The 18,850-nt window shown below is 35.6% G+C and overlaps 2 protein-coding genes and 1 long non-coding RNA gene across 5 annotated transcripts in view; 1 reads left to right on the top strand and 2 right to left on the bottom strand.

Annotated features, from left to right (window-relative positions):
- The window catches only part of LOC147844665 (uncharacterized), an 892,045-nt gene that overhangs the window by 180,421 nt on the left and 692,774 nt on the right, over positions 1-18,850 (bottom strand). The gene's annotated exons all lie outside the window — the stretch shown is intronic.
- The window catches only part of pphln1 (periphilin 1), a 62,056-nt gene that overhangs the window by 39,417 nt on the left and 3,789 nt on the right, over positions 1-18,850 (bottom strand). For both annotated transcript variants that reach the window (XM_087247577.1, XM_087247578.1), the window contains exon 2: positions 14,542-14,634. The gene's annotated coding sequence lies outside the window, so the exon portion shown is untranslated. The remainder of the gene's footprint in view (positions 1-14,541; positions 14,635-18,850) is intronic.
- On the top strand, positions 2,834-18,510 carry yaf2 (YY1 associated factor 2). 2 transcript variants are annotated; one of them, NM_001045268.1, is given in 4 exon segments: positions 2,834-2,925; positions 3,216-3,341; positions 14,571-14,723; positions 17,071-18,510. In NM_001045268.1, coding segments are annotated over 4 exon segments (549 nt in total). In that variant the 5' UTR covers positions 2,834-2,899; the 3' UTR covers positions 17,315-18,510.

Raw genomic sequence — 18,850 nt, 5'->3', positions numbered from 1 at the left:
TTAATGACAAGTTTAACATTGTAAAAAGTATATTTATTTTGGAGGCAATTACATAAATAATCAAAAATATATATTTGTTGGCTTTTGGTCCAAACTGATTGAGTACAACTATTCAACCTAATGCATTTCTGTTATAAAACATGCCTATTTATAAATATTATGTCTTGGGTAGCTTTACCTGGACAGAGGAAAATTAATTTAAACCTATTTAAAATGATTTGAGACCTACAACCCAATATTTCAGTGAACTTTTTAAGGCCTAAAAGTTTGTTTGAAGTAATAGCAGCAAATAATAAAATATGTACAAATGTATGTACAAATAAGTGGCATAAAGGTTACATAAACCAACAATTATACTTTATTTACTTAAAATAATAATGAAAATTGTTTTTACAGCATTTATTAATCATAGTTAAATGTTTACTAACCCATTAATAAAATCCAAAGGTCATGCTTGTAAACTTTATTTCAATGAACTAACATTAACATATAATGAATAAACAATAATAAATATGTTGTTTGCATTTATAATCGTGTAGTAATATATTAACTACGAGCCCCATATTTTAAAATGTTATCAACAATTTGTAATTTCAAGCATGTTTTTGGTAGTTGTCACGGGGTGGTTCTGGTAAAGTAAGTAAAAAGTGTAACATAATTAAAATATACTTTTGTCAGACTTTACAATAAGGTTTCATTAGTTAATGCTGGTTAAATGTATTTAATAAACAGTGATTTTTTCAAGAGGACAGAAAGACATTAAAATAAGTGGAAAAATTAAACAACAGATATATTTTATACTACGGAGCTAATAAAATGCTAAAACAATCTGAATTTGATCATTTTAATGCTTGACAATTGTAATTTAATAAATCTGAATTTTTATATGCTATTAAAAAACGTTTTGAATTAGGATTTTTAAATTTGAATTAGATTTTTTTATTAGAATTTCTCAATTTCAATTATATAACTTTAATATTAGAGATCTGATATTTAAGACGACTGAATTTTTTAAGTCAAATTTTATAGATGTATTTTCAAACGTGTTTGTTTGTGTTCTGAATTACTAGACTGCAGATTTCTAGTTTGTAAAAATACAGCTTCAAATTTTCAAGGTGAAGAAATTCAGAACATAAAATTCAATTTTCTAACATTCAAAACCAGAAATTCAGATCGTGAAATCCAGATTCAGCGCAGAAAGTAAGTCAGGGATCATCGACAGGGAATAGAAGACATCACCGAAAAGACCAGCATATTGGCCAGTAACAGAGCTGCATACTGGTGTATGAGCATGCAGAAGACACCATTCTTCTTCAAAATGACTATTGGGGGATCAGCTATTTTTAAATGTTTTTGTAATAAATATACATGCTTAAGTGAACCAAATTCATGTAATTCAATGACATCTCATTGGTTTTGAGGGTAAAAGAGCTGATCCTGACCTACACTAATACTTCTGACAAATTATTTCTAAAGATACATCGTTCTTACACCTCACCACAGTCAAATTCAAGGACTTTTCAGTGTATTTTTAAACAAAAACTTTGTTAACATTTAGAAAAAAATATTCATAAATAAATTCAAGCAATAAAAATGGTTTATGGCCTGTGGCTTACAGTAATTTGACTTATGTTATATTATTGATCTTTCAGAATGAGTCAGTTTTGTTATTTCATATAGTAATGTACAAAAATGAAAAACCGGCCTATTAAAAACGGATAAATCCCTGATGTAAAGACTAAAGAGACTTTGCAGTGTCATTGCAGTGACACAAGCAATATTAATAGCAGCAATAAAAAAATGTAGAAATAGACAAAACAATAAACAAAGATAACTGCAGAGAAGTATGTAATATGTTTTTATATAACATAATATAATAACTATATAATAACAAATAATAGATACAGTGAAATAATTGTGCAGTGCATGTGTATGTACAGTAGCTGGTGTGCAATTTTGTGTAATTAGTTTGTGTAATTATCAGCAACATGGGGTAAAGGGACAAATGTGAAAAGTCATAGAACATGTCCTGACATAGCTTAAAGCACAAAGATCAACAGCAAAGCAAGAAACTGAACGTAAACAACAACACATAAGGCAGATTTGGGGCAGTTGTGGAGAAATTTAAATGTTAGCCTCACTAATTGAACAAACAAAAACATTTTCCAGATTCATGGACAGAAGTTACCTGAAAGTGATGCTACACTGATTAAAATTGTCACATGTTTGTTTTTGCGTTCGTCATAAAATGATTTTTTAAAATGTATCTAACAACATATTATCAATATATATTTTATTTACACTCAGTTTATGTTAATATTATTAAATAAATGTTAATATTTTTTTAGAAACCGAGATGGTATTTATAAACACTGTTATAAATATATTGTTTGCGTTAATAACCGTGTAGTAATACATTAACTATGAGTGCCATATTGTAAAGTGTTACCAACAATTTGTAATTTCAATGTTTGAATGACTTAAAATTAAAGCAATTTTAGTAGTTATGCTGACTCTGATAAAGAAAAACGACAGAGTAAAAAAATAAATATGATAAGCCTACTTTTATTATGTTTTTTTTATTTTTTTACATTGACATTTTTGTCCTCTATCAACCTATATATAACTTTTTTATTGACCTACAAGGGTTATGAGTGGTGCAGTTAATGACCTCAACCACACAGTTGATTCGGGGTGAAGCAGAAGCACGACTCTTCTTATGTAAACCCCACGACCCCTACATTTGAGAAAATAAAGCCCGGCTTTTGATTGGTGGGGTGCGGTCACGTGGCCACCGCTGCGCTGTAGTTTTTCTACGACAGCTGGGAGCCGCGCGAGAGGAGGACAGAGCGCGAGAGGCGGCGGTGCCTGCAACGCTTCCCACAAAACTTTCTGCAGCATGGGAGACAAGAGGAGTCCGACGAGGTAAAAACAAACAGAAAGAAACTCCCACAGCCGTGGCTTCAAGAAGAGGTCGATTCAGGGCTCTCAAACAGACCATTAGGCAGCGCGCGTGAATGAGAAAGACGCAACAAGAGTGGCCACCATGGCGGACTGGCTGTTTTATCAACCTAAAGTGTCAGTTCATTAAAAAAAATCGCGTCGCTCGCGCGGCCGTCCGACTGACTTTGTGAATGGATAAGATCTGATATATGTGTCGGAGACTTCCACAGTCCGTGGTGTGATTTTCTCTCTGTTTGTTTTGCTTTTTGAAGGCCAAAAAGGCAAGCGAAGCCCTCCTCTGACGACGGCTATTGGGACTGCAGCGTGTGTACATTCAAGAACACCGCCGAAGCGTTCAAATGCATGATGTGCGATGTCAGGAAGGGCACGTCAACCCGGTGAGTGATAAAACATGCATGTATGCATACGAGCTGCTTTTCAAATCTTGTGATATAACTGCCTGGACAGTATGTTTAGACTTGACTAGATGCCTTTAAATGCTGTCCGGATAGCCAGCTCAGTAGGTTGCCAGAGTCAGCCATTTGTCTTGTGTGTATTAATAATTACACAGTTAATACAATGTTTATAACCCCGGGAGCAAGTGTGTGCAATCAGTATCGCATTACTGAACCGCTCTGTTGGTAAAACATCCATTACATTCAAAGCTATTTCAGGAGTCATTTAAAGTGCATTTCAGTTCATTTGTAGTTATAAACAAAGCATTGTTTATATGTACATTGGCAAGGCATCACATGACCTCCGAGCAGATCATTGTAATAGCATACGTTTTTCTGCATAGTTTCAATAAATTGTCCATCAATTTTGTCTCTCTACTGTTTTGATCTAAGGTCCTGTTTACACTTGGTATGTGTTTTCATCGAATTGAATCAAACCGATTAGAGCGAGACATTCCTGATAATACCTGATACTCTTTGTATTTTTTACTGAGATTTTGGATGGGTGGGTGTATGAACTGTTAAATAATATCCAGAAATAAGCAAGCACAATTATTTTTAGCATGTGAAAGGGGAAATGATTTAAAGAGGCAGGTTTCAATGCTGCAAAAACTACGCTGAATGTTTCCACTTGTGATTAGATTCATATTAACACATGAAAGCATTAGGAATGCACAGATAATATGTAATGTTATGGCACATACTGGAGGATAAACACCTTGAACTTGGTGTTTGTATCCTTATTTAATAGTTCCAAGTATATTGACATAATGGTGTGGTTACTAAATGCGAAAGTAATTTGGGAAAATTAAAAGCAGTTCATTATAATATGTAGACTTTAATGATTTTAAAAATATGATTTAGCAAGTATTCAAAGCCAAGTTGACAAGTTTGAGTAGGAAATTTGTAAAGCTAATGACGTTTTTTCAATGTGATGCATTCATGTTTACTGATGGTTGATGTTCAAAAGTCTATGTACTATAAATAGGAATCTCGGCAGATTGGAGTTTTGCATAATGGTGAATGATTTCCACACATAAATATCGCAACTGGTTCACGTTGGTCATGCTAATTTGGCATGTTGATAAACAGAAAGCAGATTGGCCTGAGGGACTTCTGCATGAGCTGTGTGCCTTGTGTGTGCTTTTTGCCTATTAATTTAATATTGACAATAGGGAAAAAAGAAAAATGTTACTGCAACACGGAGGGCATGTGGGCATTACACAGCATAGTTATCAACTATATACAGAAATTTTTGTCCACTTTGTTTACTATTTACACAAAACAATGTCTTTAGAGCCAAAAATAAAGTGTCAAAGTTTTAAAATGATAGTTATACTATGTGTTAAAGGCATTTGTGTGTACTTGAACATGAAAACGCCAATAGTGGACCAAAAGACTGTGTGTGTACAGGCGTACAGTGTTTCTAGATGAAGTGGCATCACCAACTACTGGCCTGGTATGCATGATACAGATTTTTAGTAATTTTCAAGGGTTGGGTTGAAGATCAGGAAATGTCTTTGAACACTAAGGGCCCTATCATACACCTGGCGCAATAAGGTGCAAGATGTGTTTTGCGCGATTTGTTGCTATTTTCAGACCAGCACAACTCTAATTTTCAAGTTTTGCACCACGTTTAAATAGCAAAGCCGTTTGCGCCATTTTGTGGACTCATGGCTTATTCGGTCTAAAAAGAAAGTGTGTTAAAGGGCATTGTTGGAGCGTTGCTATTTTGAGAAACTAAAATAGACCGCGCCATTTACCAACTAAAAGCTGGTCTAAAGTCCAGCACAGAGCACGTTAGTTATGCGCCTATGCAAGTCAAAATGCTTACACATTGTTTAATACACACAGGATGTTTAGCAATACACAAATATCTTTACATATATAAAAATAAAGGATTAAAATGTTATTATTTTTACATAATTATAAAAACCAATACTTAAAATGCCTTCTTCATGTCTGGGGCTTTTTTTCCAGATTATTCATGACAATTTGCATTTGTATAATGTTATTATTATTAGCTGTATTATTTATCATGTGCATACTTATATTTGTTTTAATAAAAACATGCATAAATTTTATGCATCACCACATGGGGCATAAGAAAAGGCTGTGTGTTTGGATATAATCTTTTTGACCACACTTTCTTATTATTGTTCATTTATATGTTTGCTGGGAAATAGAAGTGAATTTAGAAATAGTTTTGAAACAAATCTTTGCGCTTAACAAACGAAATGAATTATGTAGGCTAATGAATGCCTTAGTGGAGTGTGTACAACACTGTTTCCTTATCCACAAAATTAAAGTGGTAAAGAGTAAAAGTAAAGAGGCCGAATGGTGGAGGCTCATTCTTTATGCTTACTGCAGAGGGTCTGTTTAACGGTTTTCTCGCTAGTGAAGCATTCAGTTTTTCCACTTACAAAGTCCACCATGTAAATAGAAAATGGACCATGGCGTGACGCAACTAACTCTTAAAAGGAATGTGAGATAAGACTCTGATTGGTTGAATGTATGTTATGCTCAAAACACACCCATAACTCATTAAGAGAATAAGCACAACCCTGTTAGACCATGCGCCGGGGCGCAAACTATATTTTTCTGTCCTTAAAATAGCAAAAGTGGATTCGGATTTCCCCTAATGCTTTTGCGCCATGCGCTTTAGACTTTGCGTCTAAATCGTTAAGAGAGCCCTAAATGTTGCTTTAGTGCCCACAAAGCTATTTTTGCCAACATACTGGGATCTTTTTTTTTTTCCAAGCTTAGGTTACAAACAATTTACCTAAAATAGAAAAGGAAAACCATTCAGTTTTTTTTTTGGTGCATTTTTGTTAAATAATTTTACTCTTGTTGCAGCCATTGTATTAGAGAAATCTAGAATTTGAAGACAAATAAAATTTGAATAAAAAATAAAACAAATAAAAAAACAATTTTTTTTGTTCATAACCGTTAACGAAGGGTATATTAGTGCTTGTATGGGTCTTCAAGATAGCATCTATCCTGTCCCATGGCAGCGATCCAGAAGAAAGCGTTAATGACCTCATCAGAGAAGACATTTAATGGGCTCGTATTTCCTCACCTTCATCTCATCAGTCATAAAAACCCTGTTTTGGAACAGTCAGCGACTGAGTCGGCAGTCAGTTATTTCCCTTATGTCATTAAGATGAGATCAGGTCAGGAAGTAAAACATTCCTCATCTGCGTTTCAGAACATTACTGTACGCTCACTAAAAGCAGATGATGATGATGATGATGACAGACCTCAGCGCTCAACAACAGCACCAGATAATGATCATCTTTCTTTAGGGAGACTGTTTATAAAAGCTCAAGTCTCTTTCAAGTTTCATATCTCATTACCACGGCTGAATTAAAGTATTACAGCAGCTATTTGATGCTAACAAATGTTCATTTTCACTGCATAAGTGCGTGTGGGAAGGCGGAGGGCTTTTATGTGGGGGTGGGGTGCTGTCACTCGTCCAGGCCACCGCAGCAGCTGGCGTCCAGACGGCTTGAACTCATTTGCATTCAACGGCTTAATCAAGAATTCTGTCATCAGAGGAGGCATCATCACATCAGGATACACACACACACACACACGGACAGACACTCGTACCCATAAATAAACCCATGATTGCACATCTGCCCTGTGATAATACCACAGAGACGACCACAAATGATGGGTTTTAATGATAATGTCCGCTTGATTGCACGATACTTGCAGCTCATTCATTTATGATAAGAGGAGAGCTTTTCGACTCTTCTCACTTTTTTTTCTAATGGTGCTGTTTTTGTTTGACAAACAGTGCAGAAACGCTACAGCAATGCATGGGTGCTGATTGCAGTTTTCAGCTTGGTCATCTTCCACAGAAAGAGTCAAGTGTGAATGACAACGAGGTGTTTACTTAGATGGCAGTCATGTGCAGCGGATGGCAGATGAATGTTTTATACGCTATGGTTTAGCTGAGGGCAACTGATGCATGGTGGCTGTCGAGTTATTAAAATGTCTGATTTTAGTTTGTTTTATTTCTAATTATTTTTTAGTGGTGTGTGGTTTCATTAATCTGCACATTTATAAGGGAAAAATAAGCAAATAAAAACTATTATTTTTGTTTATAAACATTTTTATATGATATTTTTGTCCTGTTCACTACACATAGACCTGCACAATATATAGTTTCAGCATCATTATCACAATGTGTGCATCACTTGGGCTGCATTTCACCTTTGCAAGCTTTAAGTGAATGGGTTTTTAATGTTGCTTCAACACTGGCTATATTTGCTCCTGTTTGTCGAGTGATTTGTTTCTTTAGTTGTTACCTTTCGCTGACAGACTGACAGTTAATTGATGAAGCTCTGCTGTAGCTTCTTTCAGGCTGTTCCCCTGTTGACCTCCCGAACCCGCGAGCAATCTTCTAATTTTAGTGTACCGACATTTTTTGCCCCTCAGCAAAAGCATTCGCTCTGCAGGAGAGAGTATTATACCATTCAATTACCACAAACAGAGAGAACGTCCCCTCTGGACCAAGCCATTTTTGTTTCTTACGAAGACTTCGCACAATGAAATACTTTAGAAAAGGAAAGCTATATTATGTTTTGTTTCATGTTGAAGCTCTGTTTGACTAACGCATGTGTGTGCTGTCACAATGCAAGTGCAGTTGTTTATATTTGGTTGAAATTACCTGTGTGATCTATAAGGGTATCCCTGACAGAACTGGACTCATGACAAATGGAGGATTTAGAGGACGGATGATTACTGAGCCAAGCATAAATCTAACCTTTATATTTTCACTCAGAGTGATGCTTTTATGTTCAACGATGCAATAAAAGATGCATTAGAATTGTGCAAAACCAACTGTTCAAATGATTCTGGGAGCCAACAATGTGCATTTTACAAGCAAATATTATAATTAGTATTATATGTTATTAATATTATATATTATAAATACAATTGTTCCTTATTTTTTTTGGATAATTAATTAGTAATCTTTTTTTTTTTTTAATTTTAGGGGTTTACACCTTTATTGGGATAGGACAGTTGAGATTTTTACAGACAGGATAGTGGGAATGAGAGAAAGGGTAAGAATCAGCAAAGAACTGAGCTGCGAATCAAACTCTGTCACCATGACCACCTTGGTGCTTTGTGTCGTCATGCTAACCACTTGGCTTTTGAGCCAATGTTAATCTTTAATTTTTTTATGTTAATCTTTGATATATTTTTACCCTGGTAGTTTCATCACACATGCACATTTAATGTAAATATTTATTTATTTTTTTATTATATGGTATTTAAATGTGTGTATAACCATTTATAAATATTCTAAATAAACACACAAGATTGCTTTCAGCTTGTATATAATTCTAAATAAATTATACACAATGTTTTGTTATTGCAAAATCATATTCTTATTAGCAGAATGTTTTAGTTATGTTCTAGATAATTTGAATTTGATTGAAATTATACATAAGCTGGTACATTTTATTAGAATGTTTTATTTTATTGTATTCTATTTAATTTTATATGCATAGACATATGTACAATTAAGCTATTATTATTTTTAGTTAGAATAAGGTATATGCAGAATGACCTAATTTTCAGTAACCCAGTTAAAGCGCTTTTAATGAACTGTATGCAGTTACAAAACTGCTGCGTTTAAGGTCTTCTTTAAAAATCAATTATCTTCACTGCCTTATTGATAAACAGTACAATATAAAGTCGGTCTCCGAATGTACAAAAATCCCTACATTAAATTCTATTTATCCCTGACATGTCTTTAAAAAATGAACATGTATTTTACTCCAGTATTTCAATGGAGTTTGTGTGCTAACCTGCTGATCCTGATGGCGCATGCATGTATACAGTTTTTCATCTCGTTTTACATTTATACAACTAAATGAATGCTTAAGTCTATTTAACTGATTATATTTTAATTACATTACAACATTGATGCTAAAAGGAACCTTATAAAATTGAAAAGAAAGTCACATAACTGTTCACCAGATGTTTATCAGAAGGGAAAAAACACTAGCTGTACATATACCCTATTTCAAATAATATAATTTATGCCATTTAATAAATAATGCCAATTATATAATGTTTTTTTATTTTTATATGACAATATGTAAATGTTATTGAGTAAATCCTTAAATTTTGCATGTGTATAGCATCAGTTAAAGAGGACTAGTGGACTTGCAGGAGAGTCTAGCAGCATGTGAAATCTTCTCTAATTGCCTATGTGCAGAATCCCAGAGTACTGCACAGCGAGTTCTCATCTCTTTGCCCAAAAAGGCGAAGCTAATGCAGTCTTGCAGAAGCCTTCCCAGCATGCCTCTGCCAAATAAACCAAAAGCCACTGAAAACATCCACGTTATTCAGTAATTACTAGAGCCTGCTATCATTTATTAGCTATATTTTGCAAAGGCGCATGCTCATACCATCTCAAACGGGTTGACCTCATTTTGATTCAGACAGTTATGGGCCTCTGATGAAAAGAGGAGGAAGCTGAATACTGAAGCAGTGTGGGATTTTGCAAAGCAGCTAAAAGGAAATGCAAGCATTTGGAAAGAGGGACGTGTGGTGTGGAGAGGTGGGACGGTGGGAGGCAGAGGGCCATCTGTCAAACGGGGCTTGGCAGTGGAGCGAAGGAAGGAGAGCAGTATGGAGACTGCATGTTCACACAGTGTAGCGCATTAATCATGGCGTCCCTTCCCGTCACTCAAGCCCATGAGTACACATGCCTCCCCGGTACAGTCATTACGCCATTACACAAACATGCAGATATGAACACATCCGAGGGATTCTTGGCTTAGTGTAGAAAACGCAGCTTTTGTGTCTGGAGTTTATAAACTGTTATGTGCACTTCAGTAAGTCAAGACTGCTTTGTAGACGCATTTGGTCATTGTGTTTGATGCAGTAGCTGACATTGATGTTACTAAGAATAAATATTCAAAGAAATAGTTTTACTTGACTGATTATAGAAATCTAATTATAGATTGGCAAAAAAAAAAATGGAATGAAAGGCCAGATTATATTGTGAAAGACTTGGATTTATTTATTGATTTTTTTTAATAGGAATATACAGATTTTTTGATGGGAACACTTTTAAAGCATGTGATAATTATATTTAATATAATTTCTATATTATAATGTTGGGCTGCACAATATATCGTTTCAGCATCAAAACCGTAATGTGATCGTTCGCAATAGCCGCATCGTGAGTATACGCGATGTTGTACGCAAAGTGTTTTTGAGGCCCATTATCTAAGTTAGAGTTTTAAAAGCATTCAGGCCTAAGTAATGGTTCTGTTTGTAACTTTGAAAAATGAATAACTATTAATTTTATTGAGTTGTTTATCCAACAAAGACTACGAAGATTATTATTTTACATTTGATTATTCAATTACTACATACCTGAATACAAATAGACTCTTCTGAAAACAATAAAATGCTGTTTATTTAATTTGTATCTTTTTCTTTATCGAATTTCTCTATGCTTGTAGATAGTTTCTTATATTTTATGCATATGCAGAATCATTTAAATCAATTCTATCTCAATATGTATCGCAGAATAAAAAAAAATATTGCCATGTTAGATTTTTCCAGTATTGTGCAGCCCTGTTATAATGTATTATATATTTGAATCAGGCCACGATTAAAACCTTAAGCAGCCAATCAAATCTTTCAGGATCTCTAAATTACAGTCTTGCTAAACCTAATTGGACAAAATATTTGCAGGACAGACCTGTGCACTATATTAATTTCATATTTGTTATTTCTGATTTATTATTTATATTTTAAATATTAAAATATAGGGAGATAGATCTAGATCTAATGTATAGGCTATTCTGATAGTAGAATGAAAATCCATGTTTTACACTGTACAGCGAGTTAATAAAATGACTGATTTTTAAATTGTTTTGTGTTTGGAGTAGGGCTGCATGATATTGGAAAGATTTGGCATTGTGATATTTTTTTCTCTGTGATTAATATAATATAGTATAGTATAATATAATATAATATAATATAATATAATAATATAATATAATATAATATAATATATTTAGATATAATTTCATCAGATGACTTAAATAACTTTTTTTTGCAAAGACTTTAGATTTATTGGAATGATTTTATAGGAGAGTGTATATAAATGTATTTTATGCACATATATACAAAATAGTCATAAATAAACACAAAGCAAATATTAAAGTGCAAAAAACAGATTTACGTTTTTCTGCGGAGAGTCTAACAATATTCGGTTAAAAATGGAATAATCAAATATAAATTAACAATGCAAATAAATTGTTTAATAAAATGACATTTCTTTGTGCTCTAATGAAATACTTTAAAGATGCTTACAGTCACAGGCCTTAAAACACATGCACATGACTCTATTATGCTTAAATTGTGCCGAGTCTCCTCAAATCTCATGTGTTTTGACCTGTAGTCCCTGGTCATCTATAATCCTAACATTGCATATCTTGCGATGTGACTTGCAGACACACACATTGCAATATCAATGCTCAAACGATATACTTTGCAGCCCTAGTGTGGAGTACTTTCATTTGTTTGCTAATTTATAGGGAAAATAAGCCAATAAATACAATGATTAATTATTAATACAACTACTTGCAGGATAAATTCAATGTTGTTAATTTACTTTATCAAGAATGCCAGCTAAATAACTCCATTGCACCATTCATTTTTTTATTCTGCAAGTTGCCATATCATAAAGTGGATAATATACAGTCAGTGAGTCATTATTACCAAATAAACCCAATATTAACTGCTTTACTTTACATTTATGCATTACAATAGCTTAAGAACGCCAATTAATAGCTCTGTCTTTTTGTCTTTTAGGTTATTTTCTCATGCATTCAATTAGCAGCCATATAATAAAATGAATGATTTACAATCCATGAGTCAATTTTTGCTAAATAAACCCAGTATTAGTCTTACATTTATCCCTTTCAATAACACAAGGCGGCCAGCAAATAGCTCAGATTATACAAAGCGTAGTTGCAACACATATGCGTGAGACGGAGAGTGACTAATGACGGAGTAATTTCATGACCAAACATTCAGAACAAGCAGGATCAGCAACGTTGATGCCGATTTACTCCGTCTGAGATGGAGGAAATTCATCTCAAAGAAAATGATCGATTGCCTTACTTTGAACGGCACGGAGTGTGAAAGGTGTTAAGAGGCCACAGCAAGCAGCCAGGTCTTGACATGCAGCGCAGAGCGAGGAAGGCAGACAGCTAACAACAACAACTAATAATGGCCGTTTTCACTTGCCTTGGGCTCGGGATCAATGCTAATGACCGCTTCTTGGCTGCTTCGCTGTAAGGCTCTAGATGTCCTAATTTCACAATGTGTAACTTCATTAGCTATTCCCAAAGCACCCGGGGGTTATGGATGAAAGCGTAAACATTGCACCAGTGCACAGATACTGAGAAGCTGTTTTTAAAATCGCTCTGTATGTGTGTGTTGGTAAAGCAGACGGCCTTCATTCTGCTCGTTTGTAGACTGATTTTGGTGTAACAGCTGCTGTTCTTGTCATCAGAGCAATGGTCACGGTACATCTCTTTTGCTCTAAACGCCACACTATTGATGGGATTTGACCCTTAGATCAGTATGTTTAGATGAGCTCTTAAGCCTTGATATAATCTGTAATTACTGCAGCTGTCAGGTCGTTAATTAGGGGTGCAGCAACCGATGTGTTGAAATGATAACAGCGGTACAGCATCTGATTTAGAAGCATTCGCAGGGCTGTTTGGGCAGCTGCTGATTGGGAATCTGCATGTTATATCTTTATATTTTATACAGAGAAGCACGATATTGCTTCTATATCTTTATTATTTGACATTTTCTATTTAGTTGTTGTTAGTTGGTTATTATTCTTCAATGTAGTGTTAGCAAAGGCAATGTGTTAAGTAGTTTTGTTTTAAATTGATACTTCATTTTAAATATTTAAAGGTGCTGTATGTACCTTTTTGACTCTTCTAAAGCATAAAAATATCATAATATGTTTGCAGATATTTAAGAAACACGCTAGGTAAACATACTTGTTTATCTGAACAACCGAGGTCAGATATTCTCCTTTGAAAATGGGCGTTCTGTGCCGGAACGATGTCTTGTTTTTACTTTTTTTAACCTGCCCAATGCCAGCTTACCCAATTATAATTCAGCACCTCGGATTGCCTTGTTGGATAGCCACATATTTACTTTAGTCAGTCAGAAAGACTCTCTAAGCATGCATCCGTGACTGAAATGCGACCTCTGGTGGAAAGAAGCAGACTCCGAAATGAGACTCAGATTCAGAGTTCCACATGAGGTTATTAATTGGTAAATAATATAAATGTTATGAGCATAAACATCAGGTGAGCAGGTTACATTGTAACTCTGTGTCCCAACAACAAGCTACTTGATGAGATTTGCAGTGATAAGCAGTTTGGCCGTATGGACCAGTCGAAACACGAATTTAAATAGAGCCATTTATAAGCACAGAATATGCACTCACTCACGTGTTTGTGTTGTCAAGACTTTTGAAGAGTGAGGAGAGAATATATTAATATCAGCAGCAACACTCTCACACAATACCCAGCTGATCCAGTCGTTGCCTATTAGTGTTATAAAAAAACAAACGGCTCTTCTTTTTTTCTTGTTTTCTTGTCAACAAAAAAGGCGTTTTTGGAATGTGAAAGCGTGATTGGTGTGATCGGACCCTTAATATCTTTATTTGTAAATAATTTATTATGTTACATTTATTGGGCTGATTAATCATTGGCTAAGAGCATTGTTGTCAGATTGTACAGCCTACAGAGGCGTTTCTTATACAATTAACTTCACGTTTAAACACAACCACATTTAGGCAGGGAAAGCTATAAATTAGAGGACATTAGATCATATTAGGGAGTTAAATTATTGGCCTGATGTTTGAAGGAAAACCAATGAGTAAAACCGTGGCTGTTTCTCGACTGTTGAGAAAACACATTCTTCTCAGATTACTCTGTGTAGGCAGGATTTCTCAACTGGCTTCAACACTTTCCTGTTTTAACTTGCTTTTCCCACAGAGTCCTTTTCACCAGGCCCTAGTGAAAATTTCTCATTTGAAATCTCTCACTTTCTCGCCTCTCAGTCTTACCTTGTTTTTTTTTTTCTTGAAATCTACAGGAAACCTCGTCCTGTTTCCCAGCTGGTATCCCAGCAAGTCACACAGCAGTTTGCTTCAGCCACACTGCCCAAGAAAGAGAAGAAGGAGAAGACGGAGAAGGATAAGAATGAGAGAGAACCCACACTGAAAAAGAACAACCACAAGAAAATGAGGTGAAGCTGCAATACACTGCCTGTCCCCAAACAAATTAAGTGGCTGTGGTTTTTGTGCTTTACATAGCAGGTGCCTCACCCTACGGAAAGTGTGTAATGGATTGGTAGTCTCTATCTGTAAATTAGTTTAGTATAAATTATATTTTCTCTACTGCAATGCACCAGGAATTATAGAACACATTTCCCTCCTCTTTTAGTAGCCAAGATTTGATTAATATTTGTAACAAATAATAAATACAGTGTTTAAATTACACACACAACCTAAAGAGGACCAGTGATTGAAGTGTATGCTCCTCTGAAGGATTGTAAATGCAAATGCACAACCTTTAAAACATTAGGACTAAACAACATTTGTTTTTCAAGGGAATGCATGTGTGTTATTCAGCGATAATGTGATGGTAAAGGCATTTACAATGTTACAAACTCATTTAAACAAAATCTGAAGCAAATTTGTACTTTGCACCTTTCATAAAGGATTCACTGCCAATTTTATAGAAAGCGGCATGGCTCATTTTTAGACTTAAATATAATATAAATCACGTTATTTTGAGCACTTTATGCAATGCAGACTGCTTTACAGCAGAAATCTACAGGAAAATAAGTTGCAAAATTCTTAAATTGTCTACAATCTACAGATGACAATACTCGTTTCACTATCACAATAATCAATATATGGACTATATATGCACAACACATGGACATGACGTCAATCATTTTTGGTGATGCAAAACATATCGCCTATACATAAACTATTCTAGCAACATTTTACGATATAGATTGAACCTAGAATCCAGGAGGAACAATGTGGTTTTTGTCCAGGCAGTGGTACATTGAACCAGCTCTATAACCTCACCAGGTTGCTCGAGGATTCATGGGAGTATGCCCAACCAGTTCACATGTGTTTTGTGGACTTGGAAAAGGCATTCGACCGTGTCCCTTCTGTCATTCTGTGGATGTTGCTCTGGGAGTATGGGATCAGAGGCGCTCTGTTAAGAGCCATCTTATCCCTGTATGAACGGAGTAGAAGTCTGGTTCGCATTGCCGGCAATAAGTCAGTATTGTTTCTAGTGCATGTTGGACTCCGGCAGGGCTGCCCTGTCACCAATTCTGTTCATATTTTTTATGGACAGAACTTCAAAGTGCAGCCCTGGGCTGGAGGGAGTCTGGTTCGGGAACACAGGATTTCATCTCTGTTATTCGCACACAATGTTGATCTGTTGGCTTCATCGAATATGGACCTTCAGCATGCACTGGGGCGGTTTGCTGCTGAGTGTGACGCAGCACCTCCAAGTCCGAGGCCATGGTGCTCCACCGGAAAAAGGTGGTTTGCCATTTCCGGGTTGAAGTAAAGTCCTTAACCCAGGTGGAGGAGTTCAAGTATCTTGGGGTTTTGTTCACGAGTGAGGGAAGGATGAAACGAGAGATTGACAAGTGGATTGGTGCGGTGGCAGCAGTAATGTGGTTGATGTATTGGTCTATTGTAGTGAAGAAGGAACTGAGCCAAAAGGCAAAGCTCTCGATTTACCGGTCAATCTACGTTCCTACTCTCAACTATGGTCATGAGCTTTGGGTCATGACCGAAAGGACAAAATCTCGGATACAATCGGCTGAAATTAGTTTCCTTCACAAAGTGGCAGGGCGCTGCCTTATGGATAGGGTGAGGAGCTCTGTCACCCAGGACTCCTCCTCCACATCGAGAGAAGTCAGCTGAGGTGGCTAGGGGCATCTGTTTCGAATGCCTCCTTGACGCCTACCCAGGGAGGTGTTTCAGGCATCTCCCACCTCAGGGAAGACCCAGGACACGCTGGAGGCAGTATGTCTCTCCGCTGGCCTGGGAACACTTTGCGATCCCCCCGGAGGAGCTGGAGGAAGTGACTAGGGAGAGGGAAATCTGGAGTTTTCTCCTAAGACTGCTGCCCCCGCAACCCGGCCCCGGAAAAGCGGTAGAAAATGAATATCATACAACAGTTAAAACTGTTCAATTTATTTTATGTTAAGTGGCCTAATTTAGGTATTGCATGCATCATCTTTGATGCACAAGTAGTTCATGTAGATAAAAATAGAACTAGAGTGGTTTCCTAAGGTGCAGCAACTTCCATTTTAATCCATGATAATATGCATCAACTGGCTGGAAAGCAGGGATTTTTTTTTAGAAAACATGGAATTCCAGTTTTCATACAAGTTGAATTTGCAACATTGAATAGAAGCATTGCTCATCTTCCAAAGCTTATCAACTATTTAGGCAATTTAGCTGATCTATATTAGCAAATCTACAGAAGACTGCAACGTTATGCTTTTGCTTAAGTCAAGACTCCAAAGTTTAATCGATTTGCCCTCTATCCTGCAGGCCCAGGTTAAAAAATGTGGACCGAAGCAGCGCACAGCATTTGGAGGTGACGGTGGGAGATCTGACAGTTATCATAACAGACTATAAGGAGAAAACCAAGCCCTCGTCCAGTTCGTCCTCCAGCGCGACATCTGCAGATCACCACAGCCAGAGCGGGTCCAACTCAGACAACACAGAGAAGGGCATTTCCAGATCCTCGTCCCCTCGAGGAGAAGTTTCCTCACTCAACGGGGAATCTCACTAGAAAACCGTGGATTACTTCCGAAAATATATTCATTTTAAAAATCAACAGGACCACGCTTATGTATGCCAAGACTTACAGACTTAACCCAGCAATATAAGCCATCTCTCACTACTACCAACGTTATAGGATCTGGAGACATAGGATTTGACTTGTCCTCATTTGTTACTACACCTAGTAGGTCAGCTTGAGATGAGCTGTAGACTTTGTAAGCAATTTCGATAAGTGAATTCGATGACATTTTTGGCAATTTTATTAACATCGTAGTATTATGAGTCGAATAAGTGTTGTCTGTTTGGATTCAGACATCATCGACAGCCATTCTTGTTTGTTTTTACTGTCATGACTAAACTATTTCTTCAAACAACAATCTGTAATTGCTGCAACAGCACCTGAGGCTTACAAAACGTGTTGATTCAACTGGAACGCAAATGTATTTGCTTTTACATGAATGAAATGTCAGTTGCGGTTAATATACTTTAAAAGCATTACAGGGTGGGCATCAAAAGGGTTGTTTTACCCCAAAATGAACAATTTATACTTTAAAATACACAAGACTTTTGTTGATCTTTGAAACAGAAATGAAGATATTTTTAATAATTCTGTAACATTTCTTTTTATTCAAAGTCTATTCATCTAAAACTCTGATGCTACTATCATGAAGAGATCAAATTTATGATGAACACATTTAATTTAGGCTTTTATTCACTATAAACTTTGAACAGAGGGACCGAAGTCTTTCATATTTATTAAAAATATCTTCATTTTTTGTTCCAAAGATGAGCAAATGTGTTAGGAATATTTGTTTAGGGCCATCTATGAGTAACTGTGACCGAAACAGGATTTCTTTTTTCTTTTTTCTTTTTTGTTGTTGTTGCACCTGCTGGTACTTTGTACGGTTTTAAAAGAAAATCTTGAAATTGTTTGTTCATTTGTTCTCTTTCATGCCTTTTTTTTGACACTTGTCATGGTAGATTGCATCACTTGTTCAGCTAGTTGTTCTTCCAGCTGTTTTATGTTAGATTGTCTCTATAATTCTGTTAAATTCCACAAGAAACAAGGTTTATGACTAAAAAAGATGAAAGAAATGTATTTGTAATGATGATGATTCATCCCTTCCTTTATGATGGTAATGGTGGTATATAAATATATTGCAGTATAGGAAATATCTCTTAATAAAATTTAAGATTTAGACTCCCGTCCTCACCCAAACTATTTTATTTCAAAGCAAACAAAGAACAGAATGAATAATTCACCTAACTAAATATTGAATTTAATAACTATTTACCTAAAAGTGTATGAGTTTCTTTTTCTGTTGAGCTATTTTAAAGAATGTTGTGTACCAGGTTGTTGATATTAACCACTGACTTCTATTGTTGGGAAAACTAATCAACAACTAATGGTTCACTAATATTCTTCAAAAGAGTATATTTTGCATTCAAGAGAAGAAGGAAATTCATACATATTTGGAACCAGATGGAGAAAGAGTAAATAAAACAGTTGACTTCTTTGGGTGAACTGTCTCTTTAAGGTGATGGA

Source organism: Danio rerio, chromosome 4 (assembly GCF_052040795.2).
Source record: "Danio rerio strain M-AB ecotype USA chromosome 4, GRCz13ab, whole genome shotgun sequence".
Lineage (NCBI taxonomy): Eukaryota > Metazoa > Chordata > Actinopteri > Cypriniformes > Danionidae > Danio > Danio rerio.
The sequence above is the reverse complement of the archived record's forward strand: the minus strand, read 5'-3'. Positions and strand labels throughout refer to the sequence as shown.